At 34.4% G+C, this 21,939-nt stretch overlaps 1 protein-coding gene across 6 annotated transcripts in view; it reads left to right on the forward strand.

The window, feature by feature from the left end:
• Positions 1–21,939, forward strand: part of LOC105196315 (longitudinals lacking protein, isoforms A/B/D/L) — a 291,818-nt gene that overhangs the window by 193,573 nt on the left and 76,306 nt on the right. The window contains exon 7 of one of the 6 annotated variants that reach the window (XM_026132741.2): positions 8,627–9,281. The exons of the other annotated variants lie outside the window; for them this stretch is intronic. Within the exon in view, the coding sequence (XP_025988526.1) occupies positions 8,627–8,844 (218 nt within the window). The 3' untranslated portion in view covers positions 8,845–9,281. Of the gene's footprint in view, positions 1–8,626; positions 9,282–21,939 lie in introns of those variants that run through there. 6 annotated transcript variants of the gene reach the window in all.

Genomic DNA, 21,939 nt, shown 5'->3' on the forward strand with positions numbered 1-21,939 from the left:
TTACGGGTTTAATCTCACTGATTTCTGTCAATCGCATACAAACACATCTCATGAAGAAACATCTTTATCTCCTTTCCCCTTTCTCGTATCTTCTTCCTTTGTCCTCGCCTATCCTTTCGTGCGTTTTTATCGTCGTCCAATTAACCGTTAGCCATCATTTTTACTATTTTCGAGTCAGATCATGGTTCAGAGTTAACTGTCGTAAAGAAATGAACAAAACACGTTTGCCCATGCAAATGTGCGTTTTTTTTTTTTTAAGTTTATTTAACGGAAGAAATCTAATAATCTTGATGGAATAGCAGAATAACTTTGCTACATCGTCACAAACATGATCTCGACTGAAGCGAACGACGATAATAACGACGAACTCAGCGGAAGTCCACGGAAGCGTCGTGCGATGCCACATTTTCCCCGATACCGCCGTGTAACCGCGCTAGATCAAGCGGGCCAGCGTGCCAGCAAGCTAACACTATTTCTGTTCAAAGATTTAATCTCTTTACCACCTTCGCGCCTCCGCCGGCGCTGGGTCCCTGTTACAGGCATGGGCACACTACTGACCCTGCTGCGCTCCGATCTGAAGCAGCAGCAGCAGCCGCAGCAGCCGTTGACGAAGAAGGTGTACCGCGGTGCGTCCACGCCGACGATGATGACGCGGGCCAATATCGCCATGGCGAACAGACGTGCCAGCAACAGCAACGTCACCGGAGGCAATGACAACAGCTATGACGAGAGCAGCAGCGGCGGCCATGCCGCGTCCGCCCGTGAAGTCGTATTTCCGGATTCATTCGAGGTGCTACCGCAGCCGCACGATCTCAGCATCGTCTTCATGTCCGGGGTGCCGCACGAGCAACAGCGGAAGTTCCGTTGCCGTTTTTGCGGCAAGGGCTACCGCTGGAAGAGCACGATGCGTCGCCACGAGATGGTGGAGTGCGGCGACAAGCCACCGGCCTTCCAGTGTCCGGAGTGCCCGTATAAAGCGCGGCAGCGAGGAAATCTGACCGTGCACTTTAAGCGACATCATCAAAAGATGAGTTACGATGAAGGCTCCTCGGCGTCTTAGAAGAGCCCTCGTCGTAAGCGGGGGTGAGGGAGGGGGGAATTTCCTGAGTATTGAACAAATGTGTGAGATCTGAACTCTTCGGCGGATCTCGAAAGCCCCTTCGACTTTTCTCTTTGGCCCTCTTTGAGTCGAATTTTAGTTTCAATATAAACGGCATCACGATTTAAACATTGTGAACTCGATGGGTTTGTAGAAATATTCGATTGATGTTTCTAACTTGGACTCGAACAGCGATTCGCAAAATTAAACTTCTAACTAATTAATTAATTCTGCGGTTAATTATGTATTTAGTTTATATATTTACTTTGGCATTTAACACGATTTTAAAAAAGAATGATACGGCATTTTAACGGCACGTTAATTTCCAAAAGAAATAAACCAATTGTTTCGTGCAATGAAATATGTATCGCATCTGGCATATTTCAATCGCTTTTTTTTGGTAATTTATTTTGAAATGAAGTAGTGTAATAATTGAATTGACTAAATTATTTTTTAATAATGTTTTTTTTTCTATATTTGTTCTAATATCCAACAATTGGACTCTTAATCGCGGGATATTAATCATGCATAGAGGGTTAAAGTTCAAAAGCTGCCCATATTAAATCCGATCCAATATAAAAATGTTCATTTTTTTCATATTTTTCATGTATGATAGAATAGCACATATTATGAAATATTGACTCATAGTGTAGATCTGGTAATGTTTAAAGATACTACTATAAAAGAGATTGAGAGATTTGAAACATACACGTATTATGTTTTCTAATATTTGCGCTAATATGTACAAATCACTTAATGAGCCTCGTGAAAAGAATTTTAAAAATTTTGTCGGGGAAACATTCATTTTTTTTTAATGTTACACATTTTTTAATCGCACCTCGAATTATCAGAAGATTTAATTTTTCATCTATAACACATACTTCGCATTTGTCTTTTACGTGAATTCGAAATTTGGAATCTCACAAACACCCGTAATCTCATTATTATTTATCGCCGCGGTTAACGCGAAACCGTCCAGTTTTGAATCTTAAGTTTTGTTAACTCACTTATAAGCTAAGAGAAATGGACAGTCGTACTCAGAGATATGCGCGGTGAGATTACGGGCCAAAGCATTTCAATTTATTTGTAAGATATTGGGTTACTTAAGGAACTTAGAAGAGCATTATTGGTTTAATTTTACTTGCTGGGGATTGGTGGTAAATTGTAGTTAATAGCTCGCGTAGCTCTGCTGCTTTGATTTGTAAGCTCACGTGATCACACTTTTATTGTGCACGGCGTAAATAATTTGTCATCTAAAATCTATCGCTACGCTATAGTATCGTCGCAGTTGTTTTGCATAAGGCTTATAATGCGAGGAAAAAAGATAATATTAACAGACTCACCTGTTTATTAAGATTCGCGAAAGGATACGTGCACTATGTTACGTATGTTCTCTTTGGAGTAAATGTATGTGCTTATAAAAAAGTTATCTTTATATTTCTACAGAGTTACATAAGGTTATTTAAATAGAAGTATGTAACAGAAATCACATTTTTTAGTTCCTAATTTTTACCTTGAAAAATAGCACAGTTCCTATTCGGTTTTCCTACTCGAAGTCTGGGACACCTCATATGTATATATATTTATAAAATTATATATGTATAATTTTAGAAACATACATGTATATTAGATACATATTCTATTTACTCTAAAAAAAAAAACATACATTGCATAGCTGCTATACATATCTTTTTGCCAATCTTAAAAAAATAAGTAAGAATCAGGTTTATTATCATTTTATTTCGCATTGTATGACTATGCCACCAAAGAAATCGCACTAAGGCATTCCGAGATCTGTTTCTCAAAGATCGCGAGTACATTTCGACAATAGCGAACTTTGTACCCGAATTGCATATAGCTCGAATATTTTAGGCTGAAAAGTCGGTCTTTTATTTTGTTTATACAATGTACGAAGAATATTTCTATAAATCGCACACGGATTTTTTTTCATAAAAATTTTAACAGTTTTTTGCATTATGATCTAATGACATCTGACACATTCCGCGTGAAATACGTGGAATACGAGAATAAAATTTGAAGAAATGTAATCGTGAAAAAAAGTTTATGTAATATTAAAGTTACATATAACTGAAAACGATCCGATAATATCATCGGTGAAACTTAGATTTAGAGACTCTGTCGATCAAACATAACACGTCTCGCTAGTATTTTTACATACTACGAGATATAGGCCATTTAAAAAATAACTTTGGGATTTTTAATTGATATTACTTTTTCCGTTTAGCACCGAGAAAAGTTCAATACTTTCGACTTGTTTCTCATACTATGACTGTTATTCCTAATTTCATAGATGATATGCTTTATTTGAAAAATAAAGAGAGGATTTCCGAAGTGCCTTTGACGAGAAATTGACAAATGGAGATGCAAACCGAACTCGCGCATTCGTTTACTGGTGGTGTTTGCGAAACAATCTTCAGAAGCTCGGTTACCTGAGAGAATTTAGGCGCTTATGATAGACAATAATTATCTGTTATTTCAGATAATTCGTCCGTGACCGCGAACACGGACGTGAGAATTAATTTTTCGCACATGTATCTTACATAACAGAGAGACTACTGTTGATTCGTTAATCATTGTTAACATTTTTAATAGGATGGCGTGTTGGCGATAGATTAGAAAGATTCAATTCTACCAAAACATCTCTACATAATATATTTGTGTAATGTAAAGAGTAATAATCCATTAAACGTGACAGAGAATGATTACGTTAACGTATCCGGTAAAGTACAAAAATCCGCATTTCGCAATCGCTTCGCGCGTGTCTCAAGTCGGGCCCAGGCTAAGCGGACAAGTGCGAACGGGCACTGATGCCCACTTCCATCATTGCAGATGGACTTTGATCTTAGCTTAATTTTTTCTTTATCTCTCTTTAATTCTTAGAACTAGAAAAAGATAAAAAAATTAATTAAACCGAGATTAAAGTCAATCTGCGTTGGTAGAAATGGACACGAACGAATAACTTCGACAAATGCACGAAAGATTACGCCAATATTCGCGATTGAAGCAATTTTTTCATTCGCGTTTGTTCACGCACGTTTATCTCGTCCAGCTGTAGACAGCGTAAGGAAGATTAGTAACATAATCGACCACGAAATCGGAAAATATGATCGACACATTCTAATAATGTTAAAGATCACTTGTACGTTTATACGAATTTACGAGCGCAGCTTGCATAGAGCTCGATCGCGCGAACGGATTTGGTCTTGCGATCCCAAGGATTGTTGTCCTTGTGCCTCTTATTTAATATACATTTTCTTTACGCGGAAATGATTTCCAATGTTTATCACTTGACCTCCTTTCGCATTTTTACTTATTTAACATAGTATTTAATTTCACACAACTTTCCGATCCGGATCGACGAGATCAATTTTCCTGTCGCGCCGCGCGGGACCATACTCATAGATTTATATGAATGTCTTTTTTCCATTTTTATACACGTTTATACACTTATAAATATATATGTATTTATAGAAATATGTATATAGGATGTCCACTAAATTATTGCGATTTCTTTCATCTGCGGGTTCTTTGACATGCCTCAAAGTTATTAAAGTTTCAATGACATCGAAATACTTATTAATTTTTTTAACGAGCCACTTGTAAAACTCAGATCGATCGTTTTTTCGCCATGATCCAGTTTTCAGATCTGACAAATAAAATCTAGATAAAGTCTAATGCTTTTTTTCGGACAATTGGAAAAATGAACTCTAAAAATATGGAGAGATTCGAGACACAATTGCTTTATCGGAGAGGAATATTATCCAAAGTCTTCGTCGGATAAGGATTTCTCTCGGATTGATCGAAGAATTCGCAGATGTGGAGAGAAATGGCAACAGTTTTCGGGTACTTGTAAACAGACACGTTGAGAGAAAGAGAGATGCTAAGAAAGAGAACGAAAGTAACGTCGAGAGTCGACGCGCATCCGATCACGGGATGCACGTCAGTATTTTTGATATCAGTATTTGCGAACGCGCTCGCGTCTCTACCTGCCTGCCTGCGAGATGATGCGGGGTATACTCGTTGCACATCTCTACCCATAGCTCTTAACCATGATCTTCATCATGGATGCCGATCCGATTCGGCGGAGTTTTGTCCGCCACCGCGGAGTCGATCGGCCGAGATCGACCTCGTTATTCCGAGACTCTTGTTACCGAATCTTTATCGTTTAATATTTAAGTACACGTTTTATACGTTTTCTCGCCAACTTTTCCGTCTCTCTTTTTAGTCCTCGTTTAGGGTTTGTAAGCGTATCGGGCAGAAAGGGGGCGATTTAAACCAATATCGCAACGCCTTCCCCCTTCGTTGCACCTCGGTATTTCTAATATTTAATTTTATATTTTTAGTTTTTTCTTCCTTTTTCTCTTCTCTTTTTACTTGGAAGGTTTATTAAGCGGAAGAATGTCTATTATAATGGTATCTCTTATATTAATTATTATAACTATTATTAATATTATTAATAAAGAAATATTCTTTTTCCCGGGTTATTTTTTAAAATCGAGTTGTTTATTTCTTTCACCTGAACCTCACTCTTAATTAGTAATATTTTATGTATTACTTGTTTGCGAATCTTCTCGAACTTTGATAATTTTATTATATGGTTGCAAACACAAAAAGTCAATTACGCTAGAAATTAATTAAACTTTTTGCACTTCGTCCTCAAAGCGCATGAAAATTTTACGGAATTTATAAAAAATAAATTAATCAACTGTCAAAAATAATTTTTTAATAAAAAGTATCTCGTTGCACAGAAATCTTGTTTGTATCGTTCTATCTTATAATAAAATATTTTCTTACAACGTATCAAAATGATATTTTACATTACTCAAGACGTTAAAGAATACAGATAAATGTCAAGTGGAATGTTATCACCTCGTCACAAAATGTTAAACACCAAGTAAACTTTGTTCCAAGTAAACGTTGTTTCTCCGCGTGTGACTACCTTTTCCGAGTGACAATCAGCGTTCTAATTGCTATCAATCTAACCAATAAATGTTTATGCTTTCAGAAACCCACAAGCAACGCTCCGCCGTCCAGATGCATAAATGCGACACCTGTAACAGAGTGTACCAAAGATTCCTCTCTCTGCAGCGTCACAAGAAAATGGAGTGCGGCAAAGAGGCGAAATTCGAATGTACGATGTGCCATGCCAAGTTCAAGTATAGACACAGTTTATTGAGGCATCGCAACATTCACGTGTACACGGACCAGGAGAATTGACAAACACGACTGAAGCTTGCGAGAAAGCAATCGTGGAGAGATTTTCGAATTCTTAAACAGCATCGAGTTCAAAACATAGCGGAGATATAAAATTAATACGTTAATTTCCACTCGTGGATAATTCAAGACATAAGCGATCAAAAAAGATTTTAACATTATTTTTAGTAAGCTAGAAAATTTTATGTAACTAAATGATATTATTATTTCTAAATGCGTCATTTCAAATTACTTGCTCGGAGGTATTGAATTTCTTTACTTTGTACTTATTTACAGTCTTTTCTAAATTTATTAAAAGATAAGTGTACTTTCTTTGAAACATTATTTTTAGTTTACGTTTTTTTTTTTTTTTAAATAGAATTAAAAAGTAATGATAAATGAATTACGATAACAAGTAATAATGTATAAAATGATTTCTAGGAACATTGTTAATATCTGTTTTGTGTTAAATGCTTCAATAATAAGAGAACAATATTAATTTATATTAACAATCTATGTTTATATTAGCATTATTTTATACGTCAAACAAATTGGAAGTCGTGATTCTATTGCGCTTATCGAATTTTGTGATGTAACAACCAAAAAATATATGCTATGCACAAAAATTAGATTAAAATAAAAAAAAATTAGATTAGTTTACTAATAGAACCTCTTTCTTTTCTGAATAGATTTCTTTTTTTAATAAAATCACAATTTCAAATGATTTATCGAGCTCGAAATATTGTGTAGGATTATTTTATATTGTTTAAAACAATCTTTCGATATAGAATTGTGAAATGTTTATCACAAAATTAATTTCAAATACAGCGCACGTATCAGTTAATTTAATGTATAATAATACAATTAATAGCTTAGTTTTAGGAAAATATAAATTTTTCCTCCGTACTTGATTTTCATGCGCTAATTTCATATTCTTGTACATACATATTTTCGTACGTATAGAAAAATATTAAAAAGATTTTTTTGCGAATATTCAATGTATAATAAACAACGCTATAAATCTTGTTCTTACAAAATATGTTTTTACATTTCTCGCTTTATTATTATGTATATCTTTCTGAAGGTAATTTTTTTTAGAGATATGGCATTTGTTTAGTAAATTGTCTTTACCATTAAAAATTTTTTCTACATCTCTTCTTATGCATTTTATTTTATTTTTATTGATAATTTTTTGCACAATATTTATTACTCTCAATATTGAACAATATCGTTCTGAAATAATTTTAGGAAATCCAATATTCACGAAAACTATATAATTAAATTCTTAATTATAAACGCTGAAAATATGTTGAGAATTGAATGAAAAACTTTGGAATGTACAATTACGATTAATTTGTTATAATTTTGTAATCTCTTTTTTTGTGAAGTATTCGTCCGATGTCATTGTATTATTTGAAATTGCTAGCAGTATCAATTTGTCAGTATGTAACAATCCTCTTGTTTCTTTTAATGCATAATTACTTTTGATACACTACATCAGACCCAACATCGACTAAAGAAAAATTTGTTCCTGGAGTACTGGATGCATCTAAATACATGTATGAGTGCGGCAAGTGTTTCTATAGGATTGTAAAGAAGTTCAACATGCATAAACACTTCTTAAATAAAAACTTGTGAAGCGGAAGAAGACGTGATCAAAACTAAATTCGGAAATTTTACCATCTAATTAATATTCATGGTACTGAATTTACTGAACACATTTATTGAACAAAAACAGGGCAATAGATGATAGACTATTTATTAGTTAACAAACAAGCCTGAAAATCTATCTATTAATACTAAAACAACTGGACAGGTGACTACACATATTTACTAGGAAAATTGCTTTAACTACTGTATTACTTGTTTGCGAGTCTTATTGATCTTTAATAATTTTATTATATTATTAGAAACACAAAAAGTCAACTCCGTTAGCAAGCTTTTCAGACCTTGTCCTCAAAGCGTATGAAAATTTTACGGAATTTATAAAAAATAAAATTAATCAACTGTCAAAAGAAACTTTTTAATATAAAGTGTCTCCTTGCACAGAAATCTTATTTGTATCGTTCTATCTTATAATAAAATATTTTTTTACAACGTATCAAAATGATATTTTACATTACTGAAGAAGTTAAAGGATATCGGAAACAGAAATGTCAATTGGAATATGTTATCACCTTGTATCAAAATGTTTAGCACCAAGTTAACTTTATTCCAAGTAAACGTTGTTCCTCCGCGTGTGACTACCTTTTTCGAATGGCAACCAACGTTCTAATTGTTATCAATCTAACCAATGAATGTTTATGCTTTCAGCAATCTACCAACAATGCACCACCGTCCAGATGTATCCGTGCGACACCTGCGACAGGCAGTACCGAAGAATCATCTCCTTGCAGCGTCACAAGAAATTCGAGTGCGGCAAGGAAGCGCAATTCGCATGTATGATGTGCCATGCCAAGTTCAAGCACAAACACAGTCTACTGAGGCATTACAACGTTCACGTATTCACGGATCAGGAGAACTCCGCTTGACAAAAACGATGGAGACTCGCGAGAAAGCAATCGTGGCGAGATAGCAGAAATTTTCGAACTTCTAAACAGTATCGAGTTCAAAATACAGCGGAGATATAAAATTAACACGTTTATTCCCACTCGTGGATAATTCAAGATATAAATGATCAAAAAAAGATCTTTACGTTATTTTTAAGAAGCTGGAAAATTTTATGTTAATAATTTGAACTAAATGATCATTATATCTAAATGCGTCATTTCACACTACTTGCTCGAAGCAATTAAATTTCTTTACTTTTGTACAGTCTTTTTTAAATTTATTAGAAGATAAGTGTACTAATTTTGAAACATTATTTCTAGTTTACGCTTCTTTTTTTATAGAAATAAAAAGATAGTGATGAAAGAATTACGGCGAATACCAAATAATAATGCAAAATGATTCCTAGAAACACATTATTTAACACCTGTTGTGTTAAATGCTTTAATAATATAGAGAATAATACTAATTGATGTTAAGAATTTATATTGGCATTATTTTGAACGCCAAATAAATCAGAAGTCGTGATTCTGTTGCGTAACAGCCAAACAAAAATATATGCTATGTACAAAAATTAGATTAGTATACTAATCGAGCTTTTTTTTCTTTCGAATTCATTTCTTCTTTGATAAAATCGCAATGTTAAATGATTTGTCGAATTTGAAACTGTGTTTAAGATTATTTGATATTTTCTAAAATAATCGTTCGATATAGAATTGTGGGATGTTTATCACAAAATCAATTTCAAATGCAGCGCACGTATCAGTTCATTCAATGTATAATAATACAATTCATAGGTGTAGTTAGTTTTAGGACAATAAACATTTTTTCTCGCTACCTGATTTTGATGCGCTAATTTCTGTACATATTCTCGTACGTATAGAAAAATGTTAAGAAAGTACATTTGCGAATATTTAATGTATAAACAATAGAGATGTGCGGGTATCCGAGATTTCGAATTCGGGTTGGGTCGGGAATTTTTTTCGGGATTGGGTCGGGACCTTAAAATTCGGGTACCCGATCCGATCCTGAAAAAAAATCTCGACCCGACCTGAAGCTCGGGTACCCGCACGCCTTTAATAAACAATCCTATAAATTTTTTTTGCAAAATATATTTCAATATTTCTCGTTTAATTACTATTATGTGTATGTTTTTAAAGGTCATTTTCTTAGAGGTAATAGTATCTGTTTATCATTAAAAAATTTTGTCTGCATTTTATTTGATTTTTATTGACAATCTTTTGTACAATATTTATTACTCTCAATATAGAACAATATTGTTTTGAAATAATTTTAGGAAATCCAGTATTCACGAAAACTATATAATTAAATTTTTATCATAAACATTGAAAATATGCTGAGAATCGAATTAAAAATTTTGGAATGTATAATTACGATTAATTTGCTATAATTTTGTAATCTGCTTCTTTGTAAAGCATTCGTCCGATGTCGTCATACTATTTGAAGTTGCTAGCAGTATGAATTTATCACTAAGTAACAATCCTCTTATTTTTTTCAGTGCATAATTACTTCAGATACACTGCATTGGATGCAACATCGGCTAAAGAGAAATCTGTTCCCGGAGTAATGGATGAATCTAAATACATGTATGAGTGCAGCAAGTGTCCCTATAGGACTATAAAGAAGTTCAACTTACACAGACACTTCTTATATAAACACTCGTGAAGCGGAAGAAGACGTGATCAAAATTAAATTCGGAAATTTTACATCCAATTGATATTCATGGTAAATTGCGAAAGCGGAAAATAATTCGGAAAATGAGATCATAAAACACGTTGGAAGCTTTCAAAACTTTTATAAAGTTACATTCTGATTTCCTATTCTTGATTTCCTGTTTTTGTTTTCTGTCGTTTATTTTTGTTTTTGGTGTCTCTGTTTTTCTATTCTTGCATTCTAAATTTCATGTTTAATAAAAATCCCTGGTAGAAATTTCATGTATTTTTTTGAATAGTTGCTAGATAGTTTTATTACTTCTGTTCATTGATTGAAAAGAAAACTATTGAGAATTTTAATCAAGGTGTAACGCTTTATCCGCAGTGACTGCATACAAAAGATGCACAAAATCTGAATCCATTTACTGAACCAAAACAGGACAGTAAATGGACTATTCAATTAATTAATTAATAAACAAGCTTGAAAACCTAATATTAATACTAGATAACAACTGGACAGGTGACTACACATATTTACCAGGAAAATTGCTTCAGCCATTTGAATAAAACTCGCAATGTTTTTATACCTAATACAGTACTATTAGACAGTAACTGAATGGGTGTCTAAGAAAACTGTATACATTTCTAGCAGGGATAAACGATCTTTTTTTATGTTAAGAATTGAATATAAATTTATGAATAATTAGACTAATTTGAGTAAAACAAAGTATATAATTACTATAGACTATTGAATAATATGATTTAGTATATATGTATGTACATGCATATATATATGTATCATAAATTCTATATGTTATAACAGATTAATGATTGTAATCTTTATAATATTATGGTTGCTTAGCGAAATAAAGAATCGATAGAAACACGAAATACACGGATATAAGTGATTCTTTAGAAATGATTCGACTAGCACAATGTCATCCTTTTATTAACCATAGTATTTCGTTTCTCGTGTATTTCCGCAGATTATTATCGCAGAGGCATCTTGGGTCCTTCCTTATTCGCGAAGTACAGTTGCGAGTCTTGCGGCAGGATTTACAAGACTTTGGGTTCGTTGAAGTATCACCGGACTTACGAATGTAGGAAAGAACCTAGCTTCGTCTGCACCTTGTGTAACTACAGATCTTGCAGGAAAAGCAACCTACTTAGACACATGCAGGTGCACTATCGAGGATGCAACCGTACTCAAAATTACATTTGACGTCGCATACGCTTTCTCATGTACAACTCTATCTATCCCATTGTACGGTCGAAATAAAGACTAGGCCTTGTTTTCATAACTCGCTGCTTCATTTCCTCTTTCCGTCCTGACCCGTCTTGTGAAGATATATTTTACGAGACTTTCTCAGATTTCAACAAAAATTGAATTTTTATGAACGCACTCGATCTCTCGTTTATAATATTTTATTCATGAAATTTTATTCTGTTGCCCGTGCTATCTATTTCATCACTTAAGACACATCGAACCTTTATGTCATTACAGTTATTCGCGGGAATATCGGAAGGCAAATATGCTTCTCGAAGTAACTCAAAGCTTGTTTCAATTTTTAAAATACCTTTTACCCTTACATGTAAAGAATGATTTTGCTGAAATACGAATCTGAAAATAATTATGTTGAACCATTAAAAAATTTATATTGGACGTTTAAACTGATTGCCAGAATATTAAAACTTTTTGCAGTAGTGGCATCATGTTTGAATGTCTTACATAATAATTTTAATAGCCCATCATAAAATTATTTTTTGATCTGTATCTAGTTAAATTTTTAGGTACTACAGTAAAATTGTTCTTTCCTTATAAGAGATCGATATAATTGAACACTAGTTCATCTATTTCTGTTTTTTCTTTTAGGTGAACAGCATAGTCGCAAGATAACCTACGTGAAGCATGGCAGGCTAAAGATATTCCAATGTTCTTGGTGCAACTATCAACATCATCGTAAACGAAATGTTCATCGTCACGTGTGTAATGTTTCCCATCGACGTGTATGACACGTCAATATATTCCATTCGGAAATGTCCAACCAGAAATAAGAATGATTCTATAAGTTTAAAACATAATTTTAAATCATTAACTTCATGCTTTAATCATATTGAAGAACTAATTGTTCTAATCTATATGATTTACTATATATTACTTTGCATTAATACTGTATGTTACTTTCTATTAATTACTGTATTACGTTTTATTAATCACTAACTGCATTACTTACTATATTACTTTTGTGTTTTAAAAACAAAAATTGTTTTGGACGACGCTGAGTCGAGTTTAGAGTAAATATATTTGTGTTAAGTGATTCTCTTAAGCATTTAAACTTCAGAAAATAAAAGTGAACATTAATAATAATATACCTTGGTTATGTAAGCAAATAAATAAAAATTATGAAATGGTTTTATTGTGATTATTCCGAAAAAATTATGTGTAAAATTTCTGCGAATTTTTATTATTATTAATCGAGTAAGAAAAAGTTTGCTATAACTCTAATATAATAAAAATGTTATTATTCGTTAATTAAAAACAAATTATTCTTGGTAGAAATGTATGCAGTTTTCGTAAACATCAATCCAGTTACTGTCTCGTATTACTGTATTCTTATTAAATGTATTAATATTACGTAGAAAATAAATAAGAAGTTAATAGAATTTTAATTAGTGGCGTGAAGCAGTTTTCCTGGTAAAAATATTGTCCATTATTGTCAAGTATTAATATACAGGTTTTCAGGCTTGCTTGTTAATTAAGTAATCTATTTATTGTTCTGTTTTTGTTCAGTAAATGGATTCGGATTTTCTATATTTTTTTGTGCGTAGTAACAGGCAACATGTTATATCTTGATTGGGATTCTCAGTGGTTTCATTACTCAGTTACTAGACAGAGTAATAAGTAATAAATCTGTCTGATAACTATTTAGAGATACATGAAATTTCTACCAGGGATGATAAATTTTTTAATAGTGTATTTTGTGTATAAATATTTTGTAATAAGTTTCTTTTAGATCTTTGACGAGATGCATTTACAGTTATTATTTTCAAATTATTGAAATCAATGAAATATTTATAATTAATTTAAGGTTTATTTCCTGATTACTTTCATCCTCCCATTGTGTTCAGTTTTTAAATCCTTCCCACAATTTGTTCTTTAACAAGATTTCAAAAATTTTTACAATTGTAAAATTGTAATTTTTCAGGACTATAAACATTTATCTGAAATCGACGTATTTGCAATTAATTAAAAAAAAATCCGAATTTGGTTAATTCCTTGATTAAATTAAAAATATATCCCACAGATTTCTCTCTAACGATATTCCAGGACTTATCCGAGGGCAAGCACAGATCGCACGTTCAATTTGAATGGCATGGAGTCTTATATGGGACAGTGGAACTGACCTAAAGCTATGTCTTTTCCCATTTGCAGGTGCGGCGAAAGAGAACGACCCAGGGGAGGAATTCTTAAATCTGACAGTACAGGAGAAAACAGTGATGCCATTCGCCGAGCTGAAGATACCGAAAGCTTGGACCTATGCCAACAATCCGCTCGGTCGATTCGCCTGCGCTAGATGCGGTCGTTCATATAGGAGAAAGGATTCGCTGCAACGCCACGAGCATTGGGAATGCGGCAAGGAGCCGCAGTTTAAATGTCCATATTGCCCGCAACGTTGCAAGCGCAAAGCACACTGGCAACGTCATATACGTCGCCAGCATCAGGATAAAGTGGATGTGGAGAAATATCTAGACTACTGCTTTCCGAAAATAGAGCTCGACTAATCTCGATCGATTCAAAACCGAAGCGAAGGGTCATTTCTCTTAATATAAAATCGCGCGATAAGACTCAAAAGACTGTCCTCAGCAAAGAACGATTTGATGAAGCGCTTAATACATGAGTGATATTTTTTTTTAATAGTTCTTTAATAGTAGATATGATACGAAGATATTCTTGAAATGAAAATTTTAAGAGATTACCAGATATTTTATAATGATCGTTCAAACATTTGAGGAGATTACGAGACGACAGAATCTAAATCTCATCAAAACTAATTTTGTACTAATACAATAATATAATAATACACTTTTATATATAATATATACGTATTATACGTAGAATTGTATTATTATATTATTGAAAATTTTTTTTAATCGACGGAATTCATCTTTATCTCAAGTAACAAAAATCATAAAAATTTTCTTCAAGTATTACAGCAAATAGTTTAAGATCGACAAATATAATCAGCTTGCAATTTGCACGAACTGGTAATTGCAAAAATTTATATGAAAAATATTATTACGTATCAAGATCGATTACTGACTGACAATGACGCTTTTTCTCAATTTTATATATAACAATTAAAATCAAGGAAAGATCAACAACGGTCACAATGGATCTTAGTGTTCATATAATAATTTATATGGAGATGGGGATTTTATAAATGCCTGTAGCAACAGTATTATTAATTGATTATAATCAATTAAAAAGTATTTGTTTATCACAATATTAAATTAATAATTAATAATTTAATATTGCGATGTTATTTTTCTGGTTCAATTTAAGAGCTGCGCTTTATGTTCGACGAATATACAGTGCGCAATTAGATTATTATTTAAACACTATGATCCGCTATGATTGTTATTGACTTTTTGATTTTAATTGTATTTTACACCTCATGAATAGCTTTACATGTATATTAATTATTGTAGCATTACTAAAGTGTCAAACCTTTTGAAAATCAAGATTACTGTTATATACAGAATGTTCTGTAAAGATCATAACAACAGGTAGATTCCTAAAATCATTCTGAAATGAAAATCCTAATATATAGCAATACATTGAGACTACAATAGCTTTTAATTAAGGACTTAAAGTTGACAAATCAAGTTGTTCAAAATTTGCGCGCTTCAGATATGGTACATCGTACATTGAAGATATATGCAAAATTATTATAAAAAATAAGAATCATATTACGAACACTTTCACTGCTGAGATATACCTGAACGCACGCATTTTGAATAGTATAATTTACCATTTCTTATTTGAACACTGTTGTAGCCTCTCGATATTTTAGTTTTAGGACTTTTCTCTCAAAATGATCTCCGAAATCTATCCTTAAACACTGTTACGATCTTTACTACTGTATTAACATTGTAATACACACTAACATGAGTGTGACATATTTCATGCTATATATTTTACATACATATATTACATATATATGTGTAACATACGGTTGTGTATGCTTATTGTCAAGGTACTGTATATGTATATATGTCATGACATACATATGTCTGTGTTTGTCTTTATATATTTTTTTAACCTGTACGTAAACTCGTTAATAAGACTTTTTACATACGTATACTCTTTAGCAAGTAAAATTAAAACGAGTTTTAGGTACAGGAAGTATGTTTTGAAAGATATCTTATAATTATGCAGCTAAAAACATTTGATTAATTATGTTAGTTAATAATAATTTGCCTGCGTTTTTTTTAGTGTGTCTGTGTTTTTTTTTCAATTTGTAAGATTTGATTGGTAATTTTATAGAACAATTAATTTATTAATTTGGAGTGACTTTTTTTGTAATGTAAGTCTTTATAAAACAAAGTGCCTTTGACGTAAAATAATAAGTGCCATACAAGTCAAGACAAAGATTTTTCTTGCGGACAAAAAACTGTGTTTTTCTCTTTGACGAAGAAGGAGTAAACAAGAAAGAAAGAGAATGAAGAGTGGGAGGACAAAAGATAAAGAATGAAGTTCGTCATAAGGGTCACTAGTTTTAAATCATTAGCTAATAAGTATTTTTTTACTTTAATCTAAGGCTTGTAATGAGTGAACTTATTAAGACTGATGGCATTATGCAACAAACATAAATTATGCAGCTATTATTAACTCGACTGTTTGTGTAACTTCGAATGACAAATAATATCGTATTCGAAGTCTGTCTATTATGTCTGCTACGTTTGAAGGAAATAAATTTGTTATAAGCATCATATCAAACTATCCCGTGATCCAATTTATTGTCAGTTAGTACAACTGACATATTGCTGCTGGTAGTCATATCATTTTCACGAATAATTAATTTATGCAATTGATAGGAACGTTGTGCCCTACATTATTCTATTATTAACTAATTTGTAATTGTAGCTATCTTATAAAATCGACAGATGCGTCCTCGATTATCTAACTTTATCTTTACAGCTTTCAATCATGCGCTAATACATCGTATTTTATAATATTTAGATTAATTCCGCGACACATCAACATTTATACATCTATTATTACATTAAAAAAGGGACAATAATTCCTACAAATAATTTACCTGTGTAAACTTTCAATTACAAGCGAAATAGTTGAAATAATTATCGATTGTCTTACGATTGCGATTGAATCAAGGGCTGCAGTTGGCATTCGCAAGAGTAATCACGAATAAATAAATATATTACTAATTTTTTTAGAACTATAGAATAAATTAAATGAATTATGAAATAATTAGATGAATCACAATAGTTATAGTCGCTAAGTTACGAGCATTTCTCCTCTGTAAATAATTGATCTTATTGCATATCTCTTCGGTTGGTTCAAGTATCGTTGCGAGAGCTACTTAAGCACTTGAATTACACCCTTGGCATCTCTTATCTCTTTCTCCTGCCTTCTCCACCTGTACGATATCAGGGGAGTAGCATGCGCACTAACCTTTTTTCGAGTCTTGTATATAGTAAAGCCACTTATAGTAAAGCCACTTACGTATCGAACTTTCATCGCTTGCGCATCGAAAGGAACATTCACCGTTCGGCTGATCTAGCATTCAAAAGTTTTCTAACGAAAATGTTATATAGTTACTGTCTCTAAACAAACGATCAGCCTCGGATCTGTGAATATTACTTTCGTAACATGCAGTTACCGCTCCTTCCTCGTATGCGAAGCTCATAACTAGCTGCTTGGGGTTCGAAAGTAGGGACACAAGGACACGCATTTCTTTCCTCTATTCCTCTTGACGAGTGATCAACGCCGATCGTTGCATCGATGCATCAGCGATCGAGGATGAGCCGCGAGGCTTGCAAGGATCCAGCGATCCCTGAACGTGGCTCCTCTTCGAAATGGCTTTCTTTCTAGGACATGCCGAGGGGAGGTGCCTCTCCGCTCCCGACGACACAGCCTCGATCTCTATCTCGTCCCTCCCCCCTCCCCCGAATTATTTCTTAAATATACACGAACGAGAGTTCATCCGTGGACGAGAGAGAACGAGGGAAGAGGCAAGAGACGGGTGTGGAGCGTACGTTCATCGAAGAGGCACGTCGAGTTGAATCAGCGAGCCATCGACACCCATCTAAAATAAAAAAAAACCCCCCTACCCCTAGCCGCTAAGCTCTAATTTTTTAAGCAGGAAACGACGGTCGGGTACTGTCGGCTGCGTTTCCCACTCGAGCGCTTGGCAACGCAATAAAAGATATCGCCTCAACCGATCGTGCGTTCGCGCGGGACACATTCTAATAAAGCCGGGAATCTTGTGTTCCAGCCGAGGACCTGAGCATCACCGGTCTCAAGTGGGCAGCGGCCTGGCAGCGGTGGAGCGTGCCGTCGATCATGTGGCGATCCGGAGCGGGTTTAGGCAAGGGCCTGGGCTCCGGTTCGTCGAACCCGGAGGGTTTCAACTGCCCGGCCTGCGGTAGGGTCTACAAGCTGAAGAGTAGCCTGAGAAATCATCAGAAGTGGGAGTGCGGCAAGGAGCCCCAGTTTCAATGTCCCCATTGCGTCTACAAAGCGAAGCAGAAGATGCATATCGCGCGGCATATGGAGCGAATGCACAAGGAGAAGATTTACAAGCAGGAACTTGTGTAAGGTGACGAGGGGGAGGGTGGATGTCCAGTGCTCGTCGTCGACGTCGTTTACGGGCGTGATCGCGCGCGGGAGAGACCACGTAAAGACGAAGAGGAGGAAGAACGAAGGAAGAGATGCGGGAAGACCGGAAGATGCATCTCTCTCGCGCACGATCGACGTCCGGCATGCGCGACTTTGAAGAGAGCAATATGGAAGGGTTGAGAAGAAGGAACTTGGGAAGGATTTCAAATTGGTGTACACAATGACATTAAGAACGATAATTGATTAAAAAAGCTGACGACGGTGAGCGTCGGTGACTTCTGCTTCTCGGGAGAGAGGGGACCGCCCACCCCCTCATCTCGATCTTGGATTCATATTTTTTTTATCCTTTTTTAAGGTTTATTATTATGTGAATCACATAATTGATTAATTAATTAATTATTATTTTTACGTAACGAGATATATGCCGCGTGTAAACAAGAGAACGCGTCGATTTCCCACCTGGGGCGCACTTCGTATGGCCCAGAACTTCATCCCCGAGCCCGTCAGAACATTTATTCTTCATCGGTTTGCGCACGATAAATCGCTCGCTCACACACGTCTTTTTTAATGTTTTAATCGCGATATCGACGCGATGTGTGGAATCACGAGAATGGAACACAAATGATCGACCATTCTTCAGGTGCATTTCATTCTCGACGACATCTCGCGGTGAAGCGATCTCGTGACAAACGCGGGCTCGAGGCGCGATAGTTAGCAAGAACTTTTTCTTCAGCGTATTTCTTCTTTTCTCCGAGGCCCGCCCCGGGTCGGATTGAGACCGTCCGGTAAACCGGAGCTCTTCCATAGCAACCATTCTGGTCACACTGGTTCCATATTTTTAAACGGGCGCAGCCGTGCGCGTGTGGCTCACTGGGGACATCAAAAAAAAAAAAAAAAGAGAAGAGAGAGAGAGAGAGAGAAGGAAAGAGATGCGAGAATGGGTGAGAGAAAGCGAATATTCCGAAGAGATCGTAAACGCGGCTACGTCAGCAAACGTCCGTCGATCCGATACAGTACTCGCGCGATACATCGATAACGTATGACTGCAAGCCATGGAGTCACGTCAGTATCAACGACGATAAAGTCGCTCAGAAGACAGCCCTGAATTCTCGGAGGCTGGTCTTCGAAGGCGAGTCAGAACTTCACCTCTTTCAGGCCAGACTAGCGGCTGTGTTGTACAGTAACGGTAGATGCGAATGTCATTAAAGATGAACAAAAGCGAGTGAAAATTGAATATCTTGTCGCTAACTAGCTTATTTTACAAATTATTCCTGATCAGCAAACGGGAACTATTTGTTATACTCGATTTTTTCGGAGCATGAGTTTTTTTTTAGTTTTGACGCAATTTATTTAATTATGACAATTTCAAAACGCAAATGAAATAAATCATACGTAACATGATTCCCCTTGATAAAATCGAAATTTAAAAAAATTCTTGTTAATTGCTGTCTAAATTTTTAATTTATCATTCAAATCTGCTCATTCGTCGTTACTGGACACACACGTTTAACCCAGTGAGAGATTTATTAGAGATTCTTTTTAATATAGAATTAGAAAATATCTAAAAAAGTATATTACAAATTTTTTTTATTTAAAAATTTAGGATTATTTATGAAACTTGCAGGCAGGTCTTTATACAATTTTATTGAGTTTATTCGTATATTTAGAATGAAATTTACGTTTAGAGAATTAAGAGAAACGGTAAAATTTATCACAAAATTTATTGCGAAATTATTTTTTGGTATATAGAGAGAATATGTATATAAAAAATATTTATTGTAAAGAGATATATATTTCATAAGTTATTTTAGAAAATTTTCACGAAAGTGAAATATTATAATAATTTATCGATTTAATTTCTCTGACCTTAATCGTTTCGTTATGTTTTGGAGAATATTTTCGGGGCAAAATTATATTATATAAAATTCCAAATTACGCGGATACCTTACATACCATATTATAAATTAAGTCAAATTATTATTACTAATGTAATATTAGTCACTCGTACTACTAATTTTAGGTCTAGGAAATATATTCTAAAAATTGCACAGAAACGAACGCCGCGTTAAACAGGCGGCCTGAAAGCGGTGAAGAAATTTCCACAGTCTTGTCCAGACAAGACAGCCATTTACACTGTATTCCTCGCAGCGATGCAACCACAAGCAAACACAGTATTAGGCACGGATTCGCCCGGATTGTCTCCCGCATTTCGTTATGCTTCTACATACATACTCCGAACATACCCGCATACCCTATTAAGGAGAGATAGAGAGACAGAGAAGCGCATCCTCGTATACTTCACACGTATATGTTTACACGCAACTCGCGCGTGGGTGCGAATACGCGTATATACACGCATCCGTACATGCACATACACATACATACACATATATATTTATATACATACATATAGATATATTGCCCACACTACCGCGAGGTATTCCTACAGCATTGTGATCGCCAGACTGCCAGATACACAAACGTAGATTCCTATATGATGCATTTAAGAGTATATATATTTATATTATGTAAAGCGTATGATTAACTCCTTTTAATTAAGCGTCCTCGTTAAGGCCCCTCGCGTATTCTTTCACACACACGAGTCTTTATTTTCTCCTCTCTCACATTTCAATCGCGCGCGATCGGGTCGACGGACATGACGTACGGCTGTGTACCGAGTACGGTACCGACTTGTGAGGATAATGATTCGATAATAAATACTCCTTCTATTTTATTTTCGATAAAAATGTAATAATTTATACTATTATTTTTTTTAACTAATGACTTCAAGTAATGATAATTTTTTTTTTCCGTTTAATTCAACAATATTTTAATTAATTTTATAAATTTCTTTTTTCATTTTCTAAATTATTTAACATGTGTAATAATACAGTATTATCTCATTTCTCAATTGCAGATCTGATAATATTAGATTTTTGTTTGTTTGTTAAATAGACGATTTAATAAATTTTGATTCGTGATGACGTTGATTTGTAAAGTTATACAAAAAAAGAATTGATTATTAATTAACGAAAATTTGATCTTTTGTAACTTTTATTTTCATCAATTTATCAAAACTTGATTTCTTATTCGATTATTTAATTAAAATCAATTGAACTTTGATTGGTCTTTACATCTCTTATATGATCAATTAATCCGCAAAATGTATCAAATTGACTTCAAGCCAAATCGGAAAAACTTAGTGCTTGAAACTGTGTACGGTGAAGATGTCACGGGCTTTTTTGCTCGTTGAAATCTACAATATAATCAAATAATGGATATTTGGAACGAACTCAGGTACTCGTACTCGGACGCTATCTGGCACCAGGTCCCGTATTCCTACGCCACGCCAAATACGCGCGCCACGGCCGCCCGACTTTCCATACTGTAGACAATATTTATGAGACAAGCTAAACTATACTACTACTATTATTACTACTACTACTATTACTCGTAACTCATGTATACAGTTAAGTATGCGCGATGGCTGAACGCGAGCGAAGCGATAGATTTAGTTTTCCTTTTCTTGTTGGGCGTGCGAG

Source organism: Solenopsis invicta, chromosome 4, assembly GCF_016802725.1.
Source record: "Solenopsis invicta isolate M01_SB chromosome 4, UNIL_Sinv_3.0, whole genome shotgun sequence".
Taxonomy (NCBI): Eukaryota; Metazoa; Arthropoda; class Insecta; order Hymenoptera; family Formicidae; genus Solenopsis; species Solenopsis invicta.